Genomic DNA, 26,841 nt, shown 5'->3' on the forward strand with positions numbered 1-26,841 from the left:
ATATGGAAGTTCAAAACATCATGACTCATAATAACTGAAAGGTGGAAACAACCTAAATGTGTATCAGCTAATGAATAGATAAACAAACTGTGTATATTCCACAGTCATGAAGTGGAAGCCCTGGAGGTGAAGAGCGGCCTGGATGAGGATGTAGACAGCAGAGCTGATGCACAGCTGCACAGATTACATGGACTTAGCTCTGTCAACAACGGTTAAATGACGGGCACCTTTGGTCACCTCGCTTCCAAAGCAAGCCAGAAACATTGGTCACATGGCCCAAACCTTAAACTTCACCCAAGCAACTAAGCTGTGAAGAACTCCTCTGGCTACTTTTGGAAGACAAGATCATTTTCACTGAACTACCTCTGTCAACTGTGTTGACAGATGTTAAACTGCACTGAGGCTTTAGCAATAGGATGGTATGGACTTATGAGCAAGCCTGTTTTCTCTAAGCTCTTTGTTAACAGAGCCTTAATGCAGGCCCTTCTGTATTGAAGCCTTGAATGCAAACACAAATATCTCTCCACTGATGCTTCTATTTGAAATTTTCCCAGGAGAACTAGAGAAAGAATGAACTATCAATAGCTGACTGGTAATTAGTGATATGTACTTAATTGGCTTCAATTACTTTTCATTACTTTCTTTTTTTAGTTCTATAATGACTTTAAAACTAGAATCTTTTGGGAGTGCCCATTCTGGCTCAGTGGTAACAAACCTGACTAGGATCCACGAGGATGTGGGTTTGATCCCTGGCCTCACTCAGTGGGTTAAGGATCCCTCATTGCTGTGGCTGTGGTGTAGGCCAGCAGCTGCAGCTCCAATTCGACCTCTAGCCTGGGAACTTCCATATGCCTTGAGTGTGGCCTTAGAAGAAAAAATATATGTATTAAAAATGTTGCTGGTCTGTACCATTGATGATGCTTATATAGAATTATTACCAAATTTAAATATCAGTGGTAAAATATCTTTCTACCTTTTGTGTTTATAAAACCCTAACAGGTGTACCCATCTTTCTCAGACTATAAAAACTTTTGTTTCTGTCAGAACTGGGCCTTTTTTTTCTTTTGTCTTTTTAGAGCTGCACCCACAGCATATGGAGATTCCCAGGTTAGAGGTCAAATAGGAGCTAAGGCTGCTGGCCTATACCACAGCCAGAGCAATGCAGGATCCGAGCCACGTCTGCACCCTACACCACAGCTCACAGCAATGCCAGATCCTTAAGCCACTGACTGAGGCCAGGGATCGAACCCATGTCCTCATGGAGACTAGTCAGGTTCATTACCACTGAGCCACAACTGAACTCCCAGAACTAGGCCATTTAGTCTTGGCACGTCAGGTTTGTGCTAACCTGATTATGTTTTCTCCATTATGAAACTGGTGATTTCCTAAAAAGCTGACTGTCAAATTATTACCTACAAAGCAAATAACACACTTCCATAATAAATCCTGTTTCATATCTTGTGATGTATTCATTTTGCTCAGGTGGTGACATAAAGGGAAAGAAGAGGGAAAAATAGAGCTGTGTGTGTCGCTGCCTTTGTCCTCTCTTCAGAGGCTGTGTCACTACCCCAGCACTGACCCAGATGGTGTTCCTTTTAGAAGTCACTAAGCTGTGCATTTGATGCATGTGCTTTTCTGTATCTGAATTTTATTTTATAATAAAAAATATTTTTAGAATAAATAAATATGTGAAAAGTGATGTGTGGGTATAATCCATAGGCTAAGAGGAGGACATCTCTCATTGTAGCCTAGGTCCCAAAATAACATTGAGGATTTTCCTGAGACTCTGGGGAGCTCTGCTTCCCTCTGAGGCGGGCTCTGCAGACTGCACAGAACTGAATCTCATGATCCTTCTAAAAACCAAACTTACTCCCTATAGTTATATAAAGTTTAGAGAATATTGCTCTGTATTTCCTTTGCTTTCAAATAGGGTGTGTGTGGGAGTTCCCATTGTGGCACAAAGGAAATGAAACCAACTAGTATCCATGAGAATGGGGATTCAATCCCTGGTCTAATTCAGGGGGTTAAGGATCTGGCGTTGCCCTGAGCTGTGGTGTAGGTCACAGATGTGGCTCAGATCCTGTGTTGGCTGTGGTGTAGGCCAGCAGCTGTAGCTCCCATTCAACAGCTAGCCTGGAAACTTCCATATGCCTCAGGCTTGGCCCTAGAAAGCAAAAAAAAAAGGTGTATGTGTGTGCGTGTTGGTTCTCCTCCCTCTGTAATTAATCCTGGATCTTCTTATTCCTTCCAGAATGGGTTTTTATCTGCAGTCCCTTATTTCGGCTGCTGGGTATGTATGATTCTGTCTGGTCAAGCTGCTGACAATTTAAGAGCAAAATGGAATTTTTCAACTCTGTGTGTCCGAAGAGTTTTTAGCCTTATAGGTAGGTAAAAATCTGGTTTTGGTTTACACTTGTTTAATGTGTTTACAATGCAAGGCAAAATGAAATTGATATTAGTCATTTGTTTACATGGTAAAACAATATCTTTTAATGCATGTAGTGCATGTCTGTACAAAATGGTTCTTTTTGAATGATGCATTTTGAGGATTAAGATTTATAATATCCTGTTATCTCTACCATACTCTTATAACTACAAAAAAATGGCTTACTTTGCTGAATATCTCCTCCAGAATTTTATAACTCTTTGTTTTCAGCTCTAAGTTTGCAATGAAAATAAGATTTTTTAAGCCTCCCTCCCTTTTCTGTTTTAAATTTCAATTGAAAATATATGCCAATATTATTATGTCAAAAGAGTAGCTAGCTATAAATCAAAGAATTCAAAGGAACCTTAAATAATCATGTGCTGCAGACTCTGGTTTCAGAAAAGTAACTTGTCAGGAGTTCCCATTGTGGCTAAGTGGTTAACAAACCCAACTAGGGTCTGTGAGATTGCGGGTTCGATCTCTGGCCTCGCTCAGTGGGTTAAGGATCCGGCATTGCCATGAGCTGTGGTATAGCATGCACATGTGGCTCGGATCCCACGTTGCTGTGGCTGTGGTGTGGGCCGGCAGCTATAGCTCTGACTGGACCCCTAGCCTGGGAACTTCCATGTGCTGCAGATGTGGCCCTTAAAAAAAAGAAAGAAAGAAAAGAAAAGTTTTTGGACTATCTAGGATAATTATACAAGTACTTAGGGACCCTGGAGGTCACTGAAGGTAATTACATTGTAAAAGGACCCTCTGAAGTATAATTACGAAAGCACTTTCTGAGCACCTACGACTAGAATGCACTGTCCTGTCTCACTGCCTATTGACCTCAACTCTTAAGAGATTTTTCCACACCTACAAGTGAAATAAATTCATTTAGATTTAATTCAGTTTTCTCTTTTTTGGCTTTCTGTGGGCCTCCTCTATCTAGTACTGTAGCCACTAGTCATATGTGGCATTAAATGGAATTGAAATTTAAGAATAAGTTCCTCAGTTGCTGTATGTGCAAATACAGCAGTTCCATCATCTCAGAGAGCTGTTGGATGGCACAGAAAAACCAGCATCTCACCCATTAAGTCTCTTCCTATATTATTTGTATGTTGTGCTTAACTGCCTGTAATAAACTGTGCATGTTGTTTTCAGTTGTCAAAACCTATGTGGAATGTTTTTCTAACTTTATCCAACAAAGTTCATTATTTAGTTTATCAACTATTCAACTATTGCTCCTCTCTAAACCATATCTTGCTCTTTTTTTTTTTTTTTTTAGGGCCACACCCACGGCATATGAAATTTCCTAGGCTAGGGGTGGAATCGGAGCTGCATCCTCCACCCTATATCACAGCCACAGCAGCACCAGATCTGAGTTGAATCTGTGACCTACACCATAGCTCACAGCAACTCTGGATCCTTAACCCACTGAGCAGGGCCAGGGATCGAACCCAGGTCCTCTTGGATTCTCATCTCATTCGTTACCACCGAGCCACAACAGGAACTCCTCTTGCTCTTTTCTTAAACATTGTAGCTGAGTCCTGAACACATACAGATGTAATAATATTGCATAATGAGGTTTTTTTCAACTTTTGTAATAGTTGCATTAATCTTTTTCATGATGCTATGATACTATGTAATTGAAATTGAGTCTTCTAGGCAGTAGAATATCTCTACAGTAGGTGGCAGTAACATCAAATCTCAGATTTATACTGTATTAAGGTAGAGCAAGCAAATGCTGATACTGGGGCTTCCTTTGTTTTCTTTCTATAACTTTTTAACTCCAGGAATGTTTGGACCTGCGGTATTCCTGGTAGCTGCTGGCTTTATAGGCTGTGACTATTCCCTGGCTGTTGCATTCCTAACCATCTCAACAACCCTAGGAGGCTTTTGCTCTTCTGGATTTAGCATCAGCCATCTGGACATTGCTCCTTCGTGAGTACTTATATAAAGATTGGTTCTGACTTACATGTGGAATCTAAAATACGGCATAAATGAACCTGTCTACAGAACAGAAACAGACTCACAGAGAGAGAGAACAGACTGAGGTTGTAGAGGGGGAGGGAGTGGGATGGACTGGGAGTCTGAGGTTGGTAGATGCAAACTATGACATTTAGAATGGATAAGCAATGAGGTCCTACTTTATAGCACACAGAACTATATCCTGGGATAGAATATTATGGAAAAGAATATTTTAAAAGAATGTGTGTATACATATATATATATATATACACACACACACACATATATATATATATATATATATATATGTTTAGGAAAAAAAAGATTGTCTCTGACTTTATTTTCTTTAATCGTAGTAAAAAATATCTACCAAGACTTACCATTTTAACCATTTTTAAGTGTACAGTTCTATGGCATTAAGTGTATTCATTCACATTATCATGCAGCCATCACCATAATTCATTCCAGAACTTTTGCCTGCCCACACCTAAACTCTGGACCCATTAAACATTAACTCCCCATCCACCCCACTCCACCCCAGTCCCCTGGCAATCACCCTTTCATCTTCTGTCTCTATGTATTTGACTGTCTGCCTTTAAATTCTTAAACAAGGTTTCAGTTTACACAATAATTAAAGCTTGAAGTTGGTTTTATTTTTTTATTTTTTAATTTATTTTATTTTTGTCTTTTTAGGGCTGCACCCGCAGCATATGTAGGTTCCCAGGCTAGGGGTAGAATCGGAGCCGTGGCTGCCAGCCTATGCCACACCAACTATGTCATGTCTTCGACCTACACTACAGCTCACGGCAACAAAGGATCCTTAACACACTGAGTAAAGCCAGGGATCAAACCTGCATCCTCATGGATACTAGTCAGGTTCGTTAACCACTGACCCATGATGGGAACTTCATGAAGTTGTTTTTAAATTTAAACTTTTAACTGTCATCACCTCTGTCCCCATGTCCCCTTAAAAACATTACGCACGACACCCATCTAGGACAGGAACTCCATGAGGGCATGGGCTCTTTCTTACCTCCTCGGGGCTCACTATGGGGCTTGGCACAGAGCTGGTATTTAGTTGGATGGATGGATCTCCAAGACCAGACCAAGTTATTTGTCCAATTATGAACTTTACTTTGTGCAAATCTATTTGTTTAGCACTTGATAGCTTACAAATCACCTTCCCAAATGTAATCTTATTGATCCTTAAAGCATTCCTATGAGATGGGTATTCTTAACCTATTTTATGACTGAGAAAACTCAGATTCAGAGAAGTCAAGTAACTTGTCTTATACCACATAGCTATTAAATGATAAGAGCGAAACCTTCCCCCTAAATTCTTACTTTTAAACCCAGGATTCTTCCTACAGCTAATTTCTCTGGAAATATTCTCTGGGCCTCATACTTCTAGAATTCTTTTGGGCCAGCTGACAAGGTAGAGGAGAGGACTATGTAAATATATTAACCGAGAGGATTTGGTGCACTTAATTTTTTAAAATAATGAACACAAATTTATTTCTGGAGAAAAGTCTCCTGCCCCAAATTCTTCTCACCTTGACTACCACAGAATCTTCAGATTCCCGTTAATCCTCAGTGTCCCATCGCTCCAATAGATATATCTAGATAAGCTCCAATAAATGGATGCTCCTAGAACCGGAGTGGCCCTTTAAATCATTCTAAGCAGTCTCTTGTTTTGTATGGGAGCCGAAAAATCGGAGGGTCACAGAATCGGGGTCCTTGTGTGCCCATTGCGGGCCCAGTCCTGTCCATGGCTCAAAGTTGCCTTCTTCCAGGGCTCATTCTCGGCCCCTGGGCCAGTGCCTTCCCTCTCCATCCATCCGAATCCTTCCCAGGTCATATCCCACTTCTTGACCAACATTTCCAGACTTTGTGCTTTTCTCTTTTCCTTTTCTCATTTTCTCATTTTATGCTGAACATCAGACCTTAATTTATTGCAATTATTTCTAAGTGTAACTCTTCTCTTTCTTATGTCCCCAGTTTGTACGCTCCCTCAGACTGAGGCCTTTTGTATATCCATACCACAGCTTCTTCACTAGGACAGGCAGCCCCGGTCCGTACTGGTTGAGTGGTTGATATGTAAGATCGTACTAAGAAAGTGGGCACTTCAGTGCTATAGACTCATAACAGTGGGGAACACTCAGGCACTGGGCCAAGAAACCATTTGAAGCAACAGGTAACCTAAGCAAAAGCTCTGGGGCTGTGAGCTCTGAGAGTTCAGGGCCAAAGTCTGTCCTTTTAACCCCAGCAGCTCCAGCCTCTGGTCCTGTGCTGGACCAACAGTCAGTGCCAGTCAGTCAGCTGCATGGAGGAAGAATGAAAATAGACTTTTATATTCAGTACCATGCCAAAATTCTTTCTAAAAAACTTTTCCTGTACTGGTTTTATTGTTTGTCAATCAACACTTTTCTTTAACACTCTTCCTTATGAGAAAGAAGAAATAAGGAAAGAATTCGCAAACTTTACAAGCTAGAAAATATCTGTCAAGTATATGTATTGGTACATTAAGAGCTGAAGGAGTTTAGCATAATGAAGAAAGAGAAGAAATTTACAAAGTGGAGACTAAGCCCCATTACCCAGAAGAGGATTTAAGGAATAGCAAATAATTTTTTTTAATTTTTACTTTTTTTTTTTGCTTGTTAGGGCTGTACCTGCGACATATGGAGGTTCCCAGGCTAGGTGTCAAATCAGAGCTGCAGCTGCCAGTCTATACCACAGCCACAGCAACTTGAGATCTGAGCTACATCTGTGACCTATACCACAGCTCATGGCAACACTGGATCCTTAACTCACTGAACAAGGCCAGGGATTGAACCCGCATTCTCATGGACACTAGTAAGATTCATTTCCACTGAGCCACAATGTAGCAAATAATTATAGGATTGAAATATGTTCCTTTAGCTACTGATTAGGAAAGGAATCTGGAGAGGATTTCCCATAAACAGTGTGTAGTTTATAGAGTCATCAAAAGTTAGAACTAGGAAGGATTTCAAATATTCTTTTTTTTTGTTTGTTTGCTTTTTAGGGCCACTCGTGTCACATATGAAAGTTCCCAGGCAGTAAGGGTCATTATCACTGAGTCATGATGGGAACTCCAGGATTTAGAATATTCTTGTCTCAGAGTTCCCATCACGGCTCAGCAGTAATGAACCTGACTAGCATCCATGAGGATGTAGGTTCAACTCTGGCCTCACTCAGTGGGTTAAGGATCCAGCATTGGCACAAGCTGTGGTGTAGGTCACAGGTACGGCTCAGATCCCGTGTTGCTGTGGCTGTGGTGTAGGCCGCCAGCTGTAGCTCTGAGTCGACCCCTAGCTTGGAAACTTCCATATGCCATAGATGCGGCCCTAAAAAGACCAAAAAATAAATAAATAAATAGAATATTCTTGTCTCTCACTATGTAAAGTGTGGTCCATGGACCAGTGGTGTCAGCATTACATGTAGGCCTGTGTGAAATGCAGATTCACGGGCATCTCGCCAGACTTACTGAACTAGCATCTCACTTTAAGATCCTCAGGGCTTCCCTTGCATGTCTGAGCACGCAGCCCTGTTTGGTCCAGTTTCTCATGCACATAGCAATGTTTACAGAATCCCTACCATGCATAGCCCTCAGCCTGGCACTGAAGGATGTAAAACCCAACTCCTGCTCGCAAGGAGATCAATCTAGTTCAGAAAGAAACAATTAAAAATGAGCACACAGAGTTCCCGTCGTGGCGCAGTGGTTAACGAATCCGACTAGGAACCATGAGGTTGCGGGTTCGGTCCCTGCCCTTGCTCAGTGGGTTAACGATCCGGCGTTGCCGTGAGCTGTGGTGTAGGTTGCAGACGCAGTTCGGATCCCGCGTTGCTGTGGCTCTGGCGTAAGCTGGTGGCTACAGCTCTGATTCGACCCCTAGCCTGGGAACCTCCATGTGCCACGGGAGCGGCCCAAGAAATAGCAACAAACAACAACAACAACAACAACAACAACAAAAGACAAAAGACAAAAAAAAATGAGCACTGTACAGCAGGGATTCACACAACACTGTAAACCAACTACAATACATTTTTAAATGAACAGTTGTCATATGTTAGGATAATTCATCCTTTAGACAAATACTAATCAAATGTCTACCAATCGCCAGCCGTGAAGGCACAGCCTGCCTGTGGATCTTTCAGTCCGTGACAGCGGACACAGAAGAATCACACAAGTAGAAACCAAATTTTGAAGAGAAAGCGGGAGGACATAATAGTGAGATATAACGCAGGTCGAGAGAGCAAGGGAAGGCCTCTGAGGAAGTGCTATTTAAGTTAGAGCCTGAAGAGTTGAGTAAGAAATTAGGCAAAAGGAAGGAATATTCCTGACAGAAGAATTTACATGAGAGGAGAAGGAAATTGGTGTGTGTCTTAGTCTTCTTGGGCTTCCAGAACAAAATACTATAGACTGGGTGCCTTAGACCACAGAAGCGTATTTTTTCTCATAGCTCTAGAGGCTTGGAGTCCAAGATCAAGGTGCCAGTGCAGTTGGTTTCTTGTGAGGGCTCTCTTCCTGCTTTACAGAGGACTGGCTGGTTGCTGTGCGCCTCTGTGGCCTTCCTCAGTGTGCTCGCCTGTGCTATCTCCTCCTCTTCTCATGAGGGTACTGGCTCTGTCAGAGTAGGGCCCTCCCACTATGACCTCTGACCTTTATCACCTCCTCAAGTAATCACACTGTAGGTTAGGGCTTCAACATACAGATTTCCGAAGCATACAACTTCTGTGGGATTCCCGTTGTGGCTCAGCGGGTTAAGAACCCTACTAGTGCCCATGAGGATGCAGGTTCAATCCCTGGCGTCACTCAGTGGGTTAAAGCTCTTTCATTGCTGCAAGCATGCAGCATAAGTGACAGGCTCGGATCTAGTGTGGCTGTGGCTGTGGTGTAGGCCAGCAGCTGCAGCTCCAATTCGTTCCCTAACCCAGGAACTTCCATATGCCACAAATGCGGCCCTCCATTTTTTCCAATCCAGGAAAAAACAAATCAGTCCATAAGAATGTACTTCATTTACCTGAGAGAAGGTCATTTATACCTGAGAGAAGGTCATTTGTGGCTGAGAAGCAGAGAAGAAAGTCACTGGGGAGAAAACAGATTAGTATTTTATATTGTATCCTAAACAGATAGGAATGACATTCTCTGTATATTAAGGTCACTCGTGTATGGATAAGAATTCAAGTAGAGGAAGCCAGTTGCAGTGACCCAGATAGAGGCGATGACATCTTAGAACAGGGATATGAGATGTAAAGAAGTAGAGCCACTTGCGATTTTTATAAATACAGTAGATGAGACTTGACAATAGATTAGACCTGAAGAGTAAGGAAGTGATTAAGGATGATGATTTCCATGTATTTTTGCCTGAGCAATTGGGTGGATAGTTGTACCAGTTACTGAAACTGGGGTGTCTGAAGGAAGAAGAGTCTTTGGGGGAGATAAAAATTTCACATGTTAAATTTTAGCGATTTGTGAAAAACATCTAGAAAGTAATAGTTGTAAGTAGTTTGACCTTTGGATCTAGAACTCATAAAATTGACCAGAAATGAAAATTCTAGTAGTAATCCAACCTTTCAAAGTTTCTCAAGACAAGGATTGCCTGGGGAGAAAGGTAGAATTGCAAGGTAAGTGTCCCAGGACTGGATCTTGGAAAACAAGTGAGACCAGCAAGAGGGGAAATAACCAGAAAAGGAGACCAAAAGGGAACAACCAGGAAGATGGAAGGAAAGTTGAGGATGTAGCCTGTTGTCAAGTAGATGGAGACCATCCAGTCCTCAATTCAGGAATGCAACCTGGACTCGAGATAAAGATGTAGGAGCATTTGATATTGGAGCATGAATGAAGCTGTGGAGTTGGATAAAACTATGCAGTAAACTGTGAGAACTTCGGGAATCCATGGGAAGGAAGAGCATGATGCAAAGATAACTGAGAAGAAGCAACAGGAGAAGGATAAGGAAAGTGAGAGAGATTAGTACCCCAAAGGGACAGCTTGATCGGCAGTGTCAGGTGCCCCATGGAAGTTAAGTAAAGGAATAATGAACGTGTTCTGTGCATCAGACAGCCAGGTGGAGAAGTTCGTCATTGATCGTGGTGACAGGGCTTCCATGGAGCTCGGAGGCAGAAGCTGGGCTGCAGTGACCTGAGGTATGAGGGGGAGGATGAAGAAATGAAGACAGCATAGCAGCGGTTTCAAAGTGTGATCCTGAGGAGTTCCCACTGTGGCACAGCAGGTTATTGTCTCCATGGCAGAATCACCAGAGTGTCTATTCAAAACAATGCAGAATCACTGGTCACAGAGCCAGGAAATCTCCATCCTGTTCCCCTCTGTGTTGTTCTCAAGGAATTAAGATTTGCAAACCACTGCCAAGAAACAGGTCTTTCAAAGCTGTTAACTGTGAGGGAAGGAAAAAAGCCAAAGATGGACACTGATGAAGAATTTTTTTTTTAGGGCTACACCATGGCATATGGAAGTTCCCAGGCTAGGGGTCAAATCGGAGCTACAGTTGCCAGCCTACACCACAGCCATAGCAACATAGGATCCAACTGCGTCTGCAACCTACACCACAGTTCACAGTAACACCAAATCCCCAATGCACTTGAGCAAAGCCAAGGATCGAGCCCACATCCTCATGGATACTCATCAGATTCGTTCCCAGTGCACCAGGACAGGAACTCCAAGGATTTTTTTTTAAGACTAAAGAGACCCAGGTGTGTTAATATGCTGAGATTAAAAGGCCAATGAAGAACAAGAGATGAAATGGTAAAGAAGTAAAACTAACAGGGTAGTAAAAGACAGGAAGGATGAGCTTTCAATGGAGAAGAGAAGGAAAGCAGGAACTTTTCAGTTGAAGAAAGTTTTCAGGTGAGCTGAGAAATTGAGGCCTGTGATTTTAAAATACAGCCAGAATTCTTCCACACTCCTCCCTTCAAGGAGGTGGAGCCTAGTTCCCCTCCTCTTGAGTGTGGGCTGACTTAGTGACTAGTTTCTGAGGAGTAGAGGGAAGTGATGGTCACTGACAGGCCCTAGAATGCAGCCCAGAATCTTCCTTGCTCTTTCTCTCTCAGATGACCCATTCTGGGGATGCCCACTGCCACGTGGTAAGCATATGCAAGGGCCAGTGGGGCGGAACTGAGGCCTCCAGCCAGCAGCCACACGAGTAATCCTGGAAGCTGATCCAGACAGGCCTTCCGATGACCACAGCCCCAGCCAGCAACTTCACTGAAACCTCTTGAGATTGAGCCAGAATCACCCAGCCAAGCACCTTCCACATTCCTGACCCACAGAAACTGAGATGCTAAATACTTGTTATCTGAAGCAGCTACCTTTTAAGGTAATTTATTATGTGGCAGTAGATTAACAGATTGAAAAATCTTAACTGGTAGTCTTTGATTTTCTCTGTGACGTGGGAGTCAGGTTCATTGCTAAGACTGAGGTTTTTAAAATACAGAGTAAAGGACTTGAGAATGGTAAAAACTGGAAAGAGCGCCTGAGAAAAATAGTCACTGAGAACTCCTAGCAGAGCTTTGGAGCATGGATGCGGATCAGCTAAATTTGAGATTAATAGTGTACTCTCACTGGTTTATAGAGTTGTTATTTCTTTGAGTGGCGATCTTTAGCAGCCCAAGCATAGTCCTGAAAAACGTGCTGTTGAATTGGTCTAGGTTTGCAATTTTAACAAGCTTATGCTTGAGTCGAAGAAATACGGGAATTGAGAGTTTGGGCACAAAAGAAGACTAGGCGTGTTATCTCTTGATGCTGTTAGGTGAAGGAACAGGAATCCTAATTCAAGCTGGCTAAGAAGCATAATCTACTAAAGCCCAGAAGCTTTGGGCAGGAGTTGATACCCAGCTATCCATCAGGTGCCCCCCAAGACCTGTTTCTTCTCCATTCTCTACTCTGCCTCCATGATACCATAAATGACTTCTAGTAACAACAGGATTACATGCTTCTTCATTTATCCCAAGCAAGAAAGAAAAGGGTCTTCTCCTCTCTTCAACGTGGCAATAAGTCCTAGACTTCATATTGAACCAGACTGAGTCACATACCCACCCCTGAAGCAGCCTCATGGCCACAGGAATACTGTGAGACTTCATTGCAGTCAGCACATGCCTCTCAAGTTCAAGAGGAAGGAGGCAGTGCCCTTAAACCTCATGGGAGCAGGTGCCGAGGAGGCCATTGGTAACATGCACACAGCAGATGAAGATACCAACACAGAGAACTTGTTTGCAAGATGAAGAAACTCAGGCACAAGGGAGACATATGACTTGGAAAGTCATAGCAAATGGCAGACCTGAATCCAGGTCTTCCAGCTCCTTGGTCCAGGGACCACTCAAGGTGCTCCTCAAAGACTTAATTAAATATCTTAAAAAGTGGGGAGTTCCCGTCATGGCTCAGCGGTTAACGAGCCTGAGTAGCATCCGTGAGAACACAGGTTTGATCCCTGGCCTTGATCAGTCGGTTAAGGATCCGATGTTGCCATGAGTTGTGGTGTAGGTTGCAGATGCAGCTCAGATCCTGAGCTGCTGAGCTGCTGTGGGTGTTGTGTAGGCCACCAGCTGCAGCTCTGATTTGACCCCTAGCCTTGGAACTTCCATGTGCCTCGGCTGTGGCCCTAAAAAGCAAAAGGCCAAAAAAAGAAAAGGAAAGAAAGAAACCCAGTCCCTGCTTGCATCTGGGTAAGCTTCTGCTGGCTGGGAAGGTACCCGGGTCTCACCCTGAAACAGGTACTGGACAATCTGTAGGCAGGATCCTGGAACTGGACTTCCAGAATCAGCAGGGTGGTTAACTACGTCTTAGAGACCCTGCTCCAGCCCTGATATTTTGGGAGTCCTATAAATAAAAAAATATATTTACCTAGATATGGTATGAAGCTAAACAGTTTAATAATATAAATGATGCCAGCAAATAGTTGTAGAAGCAGGAGAATGGAGTAACTGTATGCCTCAGGTAATGAACAGTGCTGTGCTTGCTGTAAGCTGACCAAAATACCAGGTTTATGGCTGTGATCACGTCTGTATGTATGTGGACAATATGTGTTGACTTGTAAAATTATAGGGGAGTTCCCTGGTGGTCTAGTGTTTAGGACTTTTCACCACTGCAGCTTAGGTTCAATCCCTGGTCTGGGAACTGAGATCTCTTATCAAGCTGCTGCATGCCCTGGCCAAAAAATAAATAAAATTATACAGCTGTGCAAATGTAAGGTGATCTCATTGAAGTCAAATCATTTATGCCCCTTGAGTTTTAATTCAACCCTTTAGATGAGCTTTCAGTTTTTATTTTCCAACTAAAATTTCTTGGTTAAAAGTATACTAGTTGTTTCCAGCCCCCTGTGTCTTGGCTAACTGGAAGGTTATATACCTTTTTGTTATATACTCATACCTAATTATGAGTATTCTGGTAATACTCAGAATACTGAGACCACAGACCTTTAAGCAGTCATCTCTGGGGCTTGTGATAAAAATTAAGCATGAGAAAACTGATCTTTCCTACAGATTGAATTCAGTGATGACTGTGTTTTCATAACACAGCATTATAAATTATAACATTCCAATGCAAGTCCTGATTTGGAAGTAGGCAAAGTAGGTAATATTTCATAGTCTTCCTTATCTACAGAATAAACATAATAATCCCTACCTCTTGGGGTTCATTTTGCTATAAAATGGAATAAGATACATAAAATACATGGAACCCTGTCTGACAAAGTTTTTCAATAAGCAGTCAGTATTCCTATTAGCATGTAAATACTATAAATATATGTCCACCTGGTATTTTCTAAGCCTTCTCTTCTATAGACTAGGTATTTTCTATGGATAATTTTGTTGCTAAGATTCAAGGGACTTGGATAGATTTTTAATTTAATTCCACAGAATTCCAGGACTCAAGACTGACTCTACATGACATGTTTTTTTTTTCCAGGCACTCATCAATTTTTCATGGCCCTTCCTGGCCAAGTGTAATATAAATACTTGAATGAGCTTCTTGGTGCTGACGTTACGAATTTCACAACACTTAATATCTGTCCCTGAAAAAGGCCTGGCAACATTGCAGCAGGGTTCCTCCCACTACCAAGGTGTTAATGGTTTAAAAAAAAAAAAAAAAAGCATAGGTTCTGCCAAGCTTGGTTAATTTAAGATCCACTCCTAAAGGTCATAAGCCAAAAAGATCTGAGCCACATGGTTTTTGTTATTGTACCCTCTATGCACACGTTTTCAACATAAAAATTGGTGATGTTTGTAGATAACTGAATTAGGTTCAGCAGGATTTTTTATTTGGGCCCTGTCTTAGTCAACTCAGGGTGCCATACAAAATACCACGTGGCTGAGCACCTTGAAAAAAGAGTTGATTTTCTTGTAGTTTTGGAAGTTAGAAGTCCAAGGTCAGGGGCCAGCCCAGTCAGGTTCTTTCATTTTTTAAAAAAAATTTTTGGAGTATAATTGATTTACAATATTAGTTTCAGGTGTACAGCAAAGTGAATGAGTTATATAGATATCTATTCTTTTTCAAACTCCTTTCCCTTACACGTTATTGTGAAATATTGAATAGAGTTCTCTGTGTTACACAGTAGGTCCTTTTTTGGTTATCTGTTATATGTATAGCAGTACATATGTGTTAACCCACATTTATCCCTCCCCTGTGTTTCCCATTTAGTAACCATAGTTTGTTTTTGAAATCTGTGAGTCTGTTTCTGTTTTGTAAATAAGTTCATTTGTATCTTTTTTTTTTCTTTTTTTTTTCTTTTTAGGGCTGCACCCAAGGCATATGGAGGTTCCCAGGCTAGGGGTCTAATCAGAGCTGCAGCTGCCAGCCTACACCATAGCCACAGTTACAGCAACGGGGAAATCCAAGCTGAGTCTGCAACCTATGCCACAGCTCACGGCAGTGCTAGATCCTTAACCCACTCAGTGAGGCCGGGGATACTCATGGATACCAGTTGTATTCATTACCACTGAGCCACAGCAGAAACTCCTGTATCATTTTTTTTTATTAGGCTCCATATATAAATGATATAATGTGATATTTGTCTCTCTCTGACTTCACTTAGTATGATAACCTCTAGGTCCATCCATATTGCTGCAAATAGCATTATTTCATGCTTTTTATAGCTGAGTAATATTCCATTGTACATATGCACCATATGTTCTTTGTCTGTTCCTCTGTTGATGGACATTTAGTTTGCTTCCATGTCTTGGTTATTGTAAATAGTGCTGCAGTGAACATTGGGGAGCATGCATCTTCTTGAAGTATGGTTTTCTCCTGATAGATGTCCAGAAGTGGGATTGCTGGATCATATCGTAGTTCTACTTTTAGTTTTTTAAGGAACCTCCATATTGCTTTTCATAATTGCTGCACCAACAGCAATTTACATTACTACCAACAATGGGTTGGTTCCTTTTTCTCCAGACCCTCTCCAGCATTTATTTTGTGTAGACTTTTCTATTTTTTCCACACCCATGGCATATAGAAATTCCCAGGCCAAGGAACAAATTTGAGCCACAGCTGTGACCTAACCACAGCTGCAGCAGCACTGGATCCTTAACCCACTATGCTGGGCCAGGGGTCAAACCCTTGCCACTGTCACAGAGACAACACTGGATCCTTAACCTGTTGTGCCACAGCAGGCACTCCTGTAGACTATTTGATGGTGGCCATTCTGACATGTGTAAGGTTATACCTCATTATAGTTTTATAGTTTTGTTTTATTTCTCTAATAGCGACAAGCTTTTTTTTTTTTTTTTTTGCTTTTTTGGGCCTTACCCCTGGCATATGGAAGTTCCCAGGCTAGGAGTTGAAATGGAGCTGCAGCTGCTGACCTAACTACAGCCACAGCCACAGCAATGTGGGATCCGAGCCATGTCTGCAGCCTACACTGCAGCTCACAGCAACAGTGGATCCCTGACCCACTAAGCGAGGCCAGGGATCAAACCCACATCTTCGTGGATACTAGTCAGATTCGTTTCCACTGCTCCACAACAGGAACTCCAGTATTGAGCATCTTTTCATGTGTTTTTTAGCCATCTGTAAGTCTTCTTTACGGAAATGTCTGTTAGATCTTATGCCATTTTTTGACTGGGCTGTTTTATGTTGGTTTTTTTTTTTTTTAGGACCGCACCCACAACATATGGAAGTTCCCAGGCTAAGGGTTAAATCAGAGCTACAGTTGCTGGCCTACACCACAGCCACAGCAATGTGGTATATGAGCCTCATCTGTACCTACACCACAGCTCACAGCAGTGCTGGATCCACAACCCACTGAGCAAGGCCAGGGATCAAACCCGCATCCACATGGATACTAGTCAGATTCGTTCCCACTGCACCACAATGGGAACTGCCCAGGCTGTTTGTTTTTTGCTCTACAGCTGCATGAGCTAATTATATGAAGATGAGAGCTCTCTTCCTGGTTTGTAGACTTTCTCACTGTGTCTCATGTGGCCATTCTTTCTGTGTGCACAGACACAGAGCTCTCCTTCTTATGAGGCCACTAGTCCTATTAGGTTGGAACCCTACCTTTGTGATCTCATTTAACCTTAATTACCTCCTAAAAACTCTGACTCCAGATACAGTCACACTGAGGGTATGGATTTGGGGGACACCGTTCAACCCATAAGTGGCACTTGTCCTTGTCTAAAATGGGGAGGAGAACTTCAAATCAGTCATCTGAAACCAAGGTATTGAGGATCCTAAGCCCTAATAAAAATAGCATTATCCCAAAATAAAACTATATGGTGTAATTAAGCTTCTTTAATTTTGACCACAATTTTATTTTATAACACTGATTGTCTGGAGTTCCCATCATGGCCCAGTGGAAATGAATCTGACTAGGAACCATGAGGTTGCGGGTTCGATCCCTCAGATCTGGAGTTGCTGTAGCCTCCGTAGGCCAGCAGCTATATCTCCGACTGGACCCCTAGCCTGGGAACCTCCATATGCTGCGGGTGTAGCCCTAAAAAGAAAAAAACAAAACAAAACAAAAACCCACTAATTATCTCATTAAAAATTAGGAACTCCTGTTGTGACTTAGTGGGTTACAAACCCCACTAGTATCCATGAGAATGTGGGTTTGATCCCTGGCCTCACTCAGTGGGTTAAGGATCTGGTGTTGCTGTGACCTGCGGCATAGGTATCAGATACAAACTTGACGGAGTTCCCTGATGGCGCAGCAGGTTAAGGATCCACAAAGTCGTTGCCATGGCACAGGTTCAGTCCCTGGCCCAGGAACTAACATATACCACAGGTGCGGCCAAAAAAAACCATAAAGTGCCAACTTTGAAGACAATAAGGATGCTGAAAAGACAGCTCAGAGAAATCTTCGTGAAAGTGGTTTGGATGGAAAGAGTGTGGATTTCAGAAAGTGATACAAGTTAAGAAAAGCAACAGGAGTGAGCACACAGATGTGAGCAGCTGGAGCGAGAGCTGTGCAGATCTGAAGTTGTATGTTGTGCAGCAGTAGGAAGCAAGGCAGGATTGGTAGACCAGGGCTAGGCCACAGCAAGCCAGGCAGGATATTGCAGGCTTGTTGGGGTGAACAGTAGACCATCATGTGAGCATTTGAGGAGATGGTGACCTGACAAAATTGTGATTATTCAAGTTAAAGCTTTTACAGTCTGAGAAGCAGTTCAGCATAGGTAAAATGTCCTCATAATTTTTACACCAGTAGATTGTGTTTCTTGTCTGAGTGCTAATGACATGGTTGTGTTCACTTGTTAAAGTTCATAGAACTGTACACTTAAGGTCTATATGCATTTCCAGGCATGAGTTACACTCAGTAAATATTTTCAGTATACTTGGTGGGATGTAGGGAAGCTCAGTGGGGACCAGCAGACAACGTTACACCCATGAGTGACGTGAGAAACAAAAATCTCTCACTGACTTGCCCAAGGTCGCACTGATGGTTTAATGGTAGAACTATGTCAGGAATCTTTAGGTCTCCTTGTTACCAGTCCAATATGACTTCTTTAGAGAAAATCATAAGCATTTCATTCTTTTTAAGCTGGTACCTAAGATCTTGGCTGTCATAGCTTTCCAGAGTCTATAGTGGAGGCATCAACAGATCATTTGCATTTCCCAGAAATAGGCAGGAACTCTTTAAAGATTTGCATCTAAATGTATATAAGAATATCCCACTCCCCTAAGATCTATCCTTAAAATAAATCAGAACTTTTTCTTAGCATATTAAAATTGCATTTTTGTCATACCCACACCCAGTATATAAACCCAACTTGTCAGGAATTCCCGTAGTGGCTCAACAGAAAGGAATCCAACTAGTAACCATGAGGTTTCAGATTCAATCCCTGGCCTCGCTCAGTGGGTTAAGGATCCATTCTGTGGGTTAAGGATCCAGCGTTCCCATGAGCTCTGGTGTAGGTCGAAGATGTGGCTTGGATCCTTGGATTGCTGTGACTGTGGTATAAGCTGGTGGCTATAGCTCCGATTCGATTCGACCCGTAGCCTGGGAACTTCCATGTGCTGTGGGTGCGGCCCTAAAAAGAAAAAAAAAAAAAAAAACTTGTCTATCTCTGGGGAAGTGTGCACAAGGATTTAGCTACAAGAAGATATGCAATAAGTTGAGGAGTTCCCATCGTGGCGCAGTGGAAACAAATCTAACTAGGAACCATGAAGTTTCAGGTTCCATCCCTGACCTCACTCAGTAGGTTATGGATCCAGCGGGTTAAGGATCCGGCATTGCCATAAGCTGTGGTGTAGGTTGCAGACGAGGCTCGGATCCTGAGTGGCTATGGCTGCGGTGTAGGTCGGCAGCTGCAGCTCAGATCGGACCCCTAGCTTGGGATCCTCTATATGCTGCAGGTGCGGCCCTAAAAAACAAAACAAAACAAAAAAGAAGATATGTAATAAGTTGAACAAGCTAGTTGTGAAATTGTGTATCCAATATGATCTCATTTCTCTAATAATATATTAGTAATATATACAGGAAAATAATAATTAGGATATTTACCAAAATGTTAATAATGTTCATTATCTCCATATAGAAGGATTATAAGTAATTTTACTTTATAGTTTTTCAATTTTTTTAATCAGGAAATAAAGTATTTAACTTGAAAAAATTGAAGACATCAAGCTTCCTTTATAGATACAATCATGTATGAAAATCCTATCTCAACACTTTTATTTTTTCTTTTTTGTCTTTTTTGGCTGCACCTGTGGCATACAGAAGTTCCCTAGCCAGAGGTCATACCTGCAACACAGCAGCCACCCAAGCTGCTGCAGTGACAATACCGAGTCCTTAACCCACTGAGCCACAAGGGAACTCCCTCAGCACTTTTCTGTTTCATGATAAAAGGGCTCATTTCAATGGCTGTGTTCCTCTATATGATGCTGGAGTTAACTGAAATGTAAGTTTTCACTGGCTAAATATTTAGTCAGTAAGACATTTCATTTACATGTAGAATCTCTCAAGAATAGAGCCTGAGAACAGTGTAGCTATCTATGGATGGAAGGCATTTAAATGTGTAACACAGGAAGTACCCGTTACAGTGAAACAGAAATGAATCCAACTAGTATCCATGAGGACATGGGTTTGATCCCTGGCCTCGCTCAGTGGGTTAAGGATCTCGAGTTGCCCTGAGCTGTGGTGTAAGTCTCAGATGCAGCTTGGATCCTGCATTGCTGTTGCTGTGGTGTAGGCCTGCAGCTGTAGCTCCAATTTGACCCCTAGCCTGGGAACTTCCGTATGTCACATGTGCCGCCCTTAAAAAAAAAAAAGAAAAATAAGTAAATAAATGTGTAACACAGTGATACACCTCTGTGAAAATGTTTTGCAGGTATGCTGGTATCCTTCTGGGCATCACAAATACATTTGCCACTATTCCTGGAATGATTGGGCCTGTCATTGCCAGAAGTCTGACCCCTGAGGTAAGTAGATTATTTGCTTATAAACTGAAATGGTCTAAATAGTTCCCTTGAAGCTGCACATCTGTGTTAAAGTTGAGTATGTTTTAATTTAGGGTAAAATTCTGAATCCTTATTCTTATGCAGTTATTCATAGCAACAAAAACGAAATACCTTAATAGATAGGAAAATATATTTTCAATGAATACTCTCTGGAGTTTAGACAGGAAAATAGAATTAATTTAAATGAAGATCTCATAATCACATAAGTACTTAAAGTTGTGATATTATACCAAATAAGTAACTTGTATCTTTGATTTGAATCAATAAAAATTGGCCATGTAAGAATTATTCAAGAAGTGGAACCACAAATGAGTCAGAAAATCATGTGCGAATGAATAGGAAGAATTGAAGTAGTGAAGAACGTTAAGGAGCAGAGTTGGGAAGACATGTAGGTGTCTTCACATATTTGAAGTTCGGCAAAGACACACAAGAGAAGTTAGGAGGAGACCATAGGCAATTTTTCTATTTCAAGCTGTTTCTATGTAGCATGGGCTGCCTTGAGTTATTGAGCCCTGAAATAGTCAAATATGTATCCACATGGCATTTCTTATTCACATACCAGATTCAAAGGCAAAATTACAAGGCTCTGCATTTGAGAAACTCATCATTTGGAGATTATCTGCAATAAAAGTACAGTGTGACAGAAGCTGAAGAAGAAATGTATGCAGAGTGCCATGGGCCCAGAGGAGGGCACAACCAGTTTATGGGGAAGGAGCTTGGAGGAGTGGCCAGGGGTGAGGGCAGGGCAGGCAGTGGGCCTGCATTGTGGCACTGAGGCCCCAGGAACACGCTGGGCCCAAGCAACTGGTCCAGCCTGAGGCTGTAAGGCAGCGTGGGGCCAGATCACTAAGCAGAAGCACTGAGTTTGTGTAAAAAATCAAATTCACTGACCTCACAGGCCCTTTTCTACTGTTTAAGAAACTGGAGAGTTCCCATGGTGGCTCAGCAGAAATGAATCCAACCAGTATCCATGAGGACTTGGGTTTGATCCCTGGCCTCACTCACTGGGTTAAGGATCCAGCATTGCAGTGAGCTGTGGTGTAGGTTGAAGACGAGGTTCAGATCCAAGTTGCCGTGGCTGTGGCTATGGCATAGGCCAGCAGCTGTAGCTCTGATTCAGCCCCTAGCCTGGGAAATTTCATATGCTGTGGTTGTGGCCCTTAAAGAAAAGACCCCCCAAAAAAGAAAATTGGAGTTCCCTCTGTGACATGCAGGTTAAGGACCTGGTGTTGCTGCAGCTGTGGTTCTAGTTACAGCTGTAGTGTGGGCTCGATTCCTGGCCAAGAACTTCCACATGCACTTCTTTTGGGTGCAGCCAAAAGAAAAAGAAAAAAAAAGAAGAAAATCTAAAGAACCAGTGAAATGTATTCTTCAAGAGGCTGATCTAAACCTCTAAAAGAGACTTAATTATCTCTGTTTTGTCTCTGTGATGAAATTAACACTGTCTAGTCCTTGGAATTTCAAGATATACCTACAGGTTGTCTTATTACCAAACACTGATTGCACAGGTGGTGCTCTTCCATTTCTAATTCCTCCCTCAAATGAATTCATGCCCTTCACTGCTATTTTCTCTCACTTAAGAGGAAAGGATACTGGGAAGTCTCAGGATGTTTAATGTTCTCTTCAGGGAGCATGGTGGCAACCTAAGAACCTAAGTCAGCACATTTCCATGAGGGATTGAGCTTGTTACCCACAGTCTTGGCGCTTCTGCTGGAAAGGTGCAGACTCCCGAACTTAAGCCTGCAAGGCTTATCAAGTGGGAACTGAACTGGGTTTCAGATATGTTGTTAGAACATTTTTTTAATCTTATTAAAAGACCATTATTTTTTTAAAGGAAAAACGCACTTGCCTTTGTAATTTCTTACAATGCAAGTTTACTGCACAGTCTCAGATACTTTGTGGAATGAGTCAGAGCATAAATAAATAATGATATAAAAGTCAAAGTGTGTCTGAAGTTCAATTTTTTTGTGGGGTAGGGGGTGCAACCGTGGCATATGAAGGTTCCCAGGCTAGGGGTCAAATCGGAGCTACAGCTGCCAGCCTACACCACGGCCACAGCAACGTGGGATCCAAGCCACATCTGCAACCTACACCACAGCTCATGGTGACACCAGATCCTTAACCCACTGAATGAGGCCAGGGATCGAACCCATGTACATATAGTTACTAGTCAGGTTCGTTTCCACTGAGCCATGATGGGAACTCCTAAAGTTCAGTTTTGTTATAGACAAAATAGCATTCTCTAAAAATGGGTGGAATTTTTGTTAAAAAAAAGAAAATCGCTGTGTGGAGATTTCTGGTACAGTTGATTGATTTTAAGTCACCTATTGTCTCCAGATAACAGTGAGGCATGGCCTGGAGCAGCTTTGTCTTAGAGTCCTAAGAATCTTAAGCCTGTCTCTCTGGTGTATGATGTACTTAGTAATTGCTGACCCGACTCCTCCTCTAGGATGGTAACACATTGTTAGCGTATCTACATAGTCACTAAATTTTTTTGTTTGTTTTTTAGGGCCGCACCCACAGCCTATGGAGGTTCCCAGGCTAGGGGTCTAATCGGAGCTACAGCTGCCTGCCACTGCTACAGGAGCTCCATCTACGACCTATACCACAAATCACAGCAGCACCAGATCCTTAACCCACTGAGCAAGGCCAGGGATCAAACCACATCCGCATGGATACTAGTAGGATCTTAACCCACTAAGCCACAGTGGGAACTCCTTAGATAGTCCCTAAAATTTAAGATGGATTTCTAAGATTTTTTTTTCACCACAATACGTTTATCTCAGACAAGTATAATTAACCACAGAGTCCTTCTTTCTCCATGTTTTTCCTTTTTTCCTAAATAATGACCTCTTCCTCATCCTTTCCTTTTTCTTCCTCATTGCCAATTCTAATACTTATTTTTTTCTTTTTCTAAATGCTACAGTGTAGCACTCTGGTTATGTTGAAATTACAAAAATCCCCCAAAAAATGGTTGTTGAAGTTTATCACATGACCCAGAGATTTAGATAACTACCAAATATTTTTATGCTGCTGGATTATATGCTGTGTCTTTTTGATCTCTTACTGACAAATCCCAGCCATGTCCTGTGTTGTGTGCCATTCAAGAGCCCTGTGGGATCTTTGAGGTGAGGTCTCAAGTCCATAGTTTTTTGGGGTTTTTTTTTTTTTTTTTTTTGGCTGTGGCCAAGCCAGGGATTGATACCCCAGCCACAGCAATGATAACACTGGAACCTTCACCCACTGAGCCACACAGGGACCCCTGAACTCATCCTGACTTGACCTGCTCCTGACACTTCCCACCTGAGAACTTGGGAAACAACATGCAGGCATCATACTAGTTCTTTCCTAGAAGCACACAATTGAAGGACATGCCAGAAGGTTTTTTATTTTTTATTTTTTTCCCTTTTTTGGCTGCATCCAAGGCATATGGAAGTTCCCAGGCTAGGGATCGAGAATCCAAGCCATAGCTGCAACGCTGGATCCTTAACCCACTGAGCCACAGTGGGAACTCCCCTAGCATTTTATTTTTAGTAAACTTTTTTACTGAAATGTAACATACCTTTTTTTTTCTTTTTGGGGCTGCACCCTCAGCATATGCAAGTTCCCAGACTAGGGGTTGAATCGGAGCTACACCTGCCAGCCTACACCACAGCCACAGTAACTTAGGATCCGAGCCACATCTGCAACCTATACCACAGCTCATGGCAACACCGGATCCTTAACCCACTGAACGAAAGGCCAGGATTCATATCCGCGTCCTCATGGATACTAGTCAGATTTGTTTCTGCCGCACCACAACAGGAACTCCCTGTAACAAACATTTTTAAAATGCACACATCTTAACTATACAGCTGGACAAATTTTTACAAAGTTAATATATCTGTGTAACCAGGACCCAGTCAAAAAATAGAATGTTACCTTCCTCTCGAAGCCCCCAGCACCCCTTCCTTTTTCTTTTACCCCCAACAAGTGGAACCACTGCCCTGAGCTTAACTCCGAAAATGAGTTTTGTTTGATTAGGGGCTCTCTCTAGATGGAATCGTTCAGTATGTGCTCTTTTGTGTCTGGCTTCTTTTCTTTGTGAGCTGTATCTGCTGTTGTGGGTTGTTTGCCCTCATTGCTATGTAACACTCCACGGACCAAAGATGCTACTGCTGTTGGACATTCAGGTTGTTTCCATCACGAGGCATTTATGAATGATGCTACTGCTGTAGAACAATCTTGTGACACCACCTTTTTTGTAAAGTGGACTACAGACAAAATCTTTTTTCACTTGCATTTTTCTTCTTTCTTTCTTTCTCTGCAGAACACGATCAGAGAATGGCAAACTGTCTTCTGCATTGCTGCTGCTCTTAATGTATTTGGTGCCATTTTCTTCACACTGTTTGGCAAAGGTGAAGTGCAAGGCTGGGCTGTCAGTGATCACCATGGACACAAAAACTGAAGGAAACAATAAATAATCCTGTCTCTATTAATGTATTTTTATCATGTAACCTAAAAGTGCCTTGGATATTTTATTGTGTAAGCAATCTCTATACAGGAAAATTATACTGTATTAAATTTGGAAGGTTTGTAATCATGAAATGTCACCAATTGCCAGATTAGTAAAATTATCTGTTTTTAATTATTAATAACACATTTGCTGGAACTTACATTTTAGAGTCATATATCTGCTGCAAGTCAGGCATCCTGAAGTAGGGGAGTTCTATTTATTTTGAAGAACTATATTTAAAAGGATGAGCTGAAAGGGACCCTTCTCTTTGCTTAATTAAACTGGATAATAATTTTCAGGTCTTGGTAAACACCTATTTTTGTACACTTTCCTCAAAAAGTTATTTGTCATTAGCAGTCCCTGACACTTCACCCTCAATCTCCAGTATCTCCGTGGAGCTGCCAGCGACTGTACTATTTGGCCTGGCAGCTACACTGAGGAAAGCAGGCCCAGGCAGCTGCCAAGCATCCCCTTCCTGGCTTCAGGGACCGTGCCCAGCACGTATTGGAGGCAGCATCCAAGACCAAGGTCAGCGGCCAGGCTTTGGCTGGTGCCCTTCTCCCGGTGGCTATGGATGAAGCCCTGAGCCAGCAGGAGTGGTACAGCCACAGCCACCGTCTCCATGTGCTCAACACACCCGAGTATTGCCAGGTAGATAACATGCAAAAGAAATTGTGATGCCCAGTTAGCCACAGATAATGCCATCCTTGATTAAAACTACCCTCACCTGGATAAGAGTATTAATTTTCAAATCCTATGTTCTATAAGCCACACAATATGTAAAATTTTTTTTAAAATTCCCATTTTCTTCTGCCTGTCTTACATGTAAGTGTCTGGTTGCAGCTCAAGGTTAAAGTGGCTTTTACTTCCATCACCTGTGACTGCTGGTTTCTGAAATTTCTAGTTTTTTTCCTGGACCATCTTCCAGTGGTTTTTGAGCAGGCTCCAAGGACATCTATATGATTTAAAACTTGATTTCTGTTTTGTTGTGTTTGTTCAACACTGCTTGTAACATTTTAACTAAAGCTGTTTAATGTAATATGATGTGTATACATTTTTGTAAATTTATTTTTAAATCTGTAAATAAGTTACTATGGTGATTTTTTAAAATAAATAATCAAAATTAACTTTTTTGGATTTGTTTTTTCAGTCTGACAGTTCTATGATCCTCTGGAGTCCACAGTGGCTATTTTACATCTTTTCTGTCATCCTCCTTAAACCGCCAGCCTACCTCTGGTGCTTCTCTGCCCCTTCTCAGCTGGGAGACAGGTTGTCTAAGTGATCAGAAACCTTGACTGGGAGTTCCCATTGTAACAAACCCAACTAACATCCATTAGGATGCAGGTTTGATCCCTGGCCTCACTCAGTAGGTTAAGGATCTGGTGTTTCCATGAACTGTGGTGTAGGTCGAAGATGTGGCTCAGATCCTGCATTGCTGTGGCGTAGGCTGGCAGCTGCAGCTCCCGCAATTGGACCCCTAGCCAGGGAACCTCCATATGCTGCGGATACAGCCCTAAAAAGACCAAAAAAAGACAAAGGAAAAGCAAAAACACATGTATATGAGATAGTTGTAGAATGACACTTAAGAAACCCGGAACAGTGGTACCTTCTGGAAAGATAAAATTGGCACCCGGAGTGGCAAGGAAAATTCATTTTCACCTTACCAGATGTGGCAGTATAGCCTATTCAAAGAAAAACATTTTAAAAATATAACACCTGTTGCTCAAGCTACTGTGTAATCACCACTAGGCTTTGCACTCCCTGCCAGGCATCCCCAGTGAGCTGTCTTCACAGCCTCCCTCCCCCAGTAAGGTCAGCTATGCCTGCCACTCCCCTTCTCCTCATTGAGGCTGGGGCTTGGCATCACTTTTATTCCTCCTCTTCCCTCATCTCCCACCCCACCCTCAACCCTGTATGTCATTAACCACCTGTCTTTTCCATTCCAATTTTAAGTTTCCGGAAATAAAATCCTTTTCCCCCCTGTGCTGCGTTATTGGTCCCAGAACATCCCATCTCTGGGATCAGGATACTCCCCCAAG

General features: G+C 42.2%; 1 protein-coding gene across 1 annotated transcript in view; it reads left to right on the forward strand.

Annotated features, from left to right (window-relative positions):
• The window catches only part of SLC17A5 (solute carrier family 17 member 5), a 57,762-nt gene extending 31,867 nt beyond the window's left edge, over nt 1-25,895 (forward strand). Inside the window, exons 8-11 of the mRNA XM_047763819.1 lie at nt 2,252-2,384; nt 4,204-4,351; nt 20,178-20,268; nt 24,617-25,895. Of these exons, the coding sequence (XP_047619775.1) occupies nt 2,252-2,384; nt 4,204-4,351; nt 20,178-20,268; nt 24,617-24,754 (510 nt within the window). The 3' untranslated portion in view covers nt 24,755-25,895. The remainder of the gene's footprint in view (nt 1-2,251; nt 2,385-4,203; nt 4,352-20,177; nt 20,269-24,616) is intronic.
• Nucleotides 25,896-26,841: the final 946 nt, after the last annotated feature.

The sequence above is a fragment of the Phacochoerus africanus genome, chromosome 2, assembly GCF_016906955.1.
Source record: "Phacochoerus africanus isolate WHEZ1 chromosome 2, ROS_Pafr_v1, whole genome shotgun sequence".
In the NCBI taxonomy this organism is placed as follows: domain Eukaryota; kingdom Metazoa; phylum Chordata; class Mammalia; order Artiodactyla; family Suidae; genus Phacochoerus; species Phacochoerus africanus.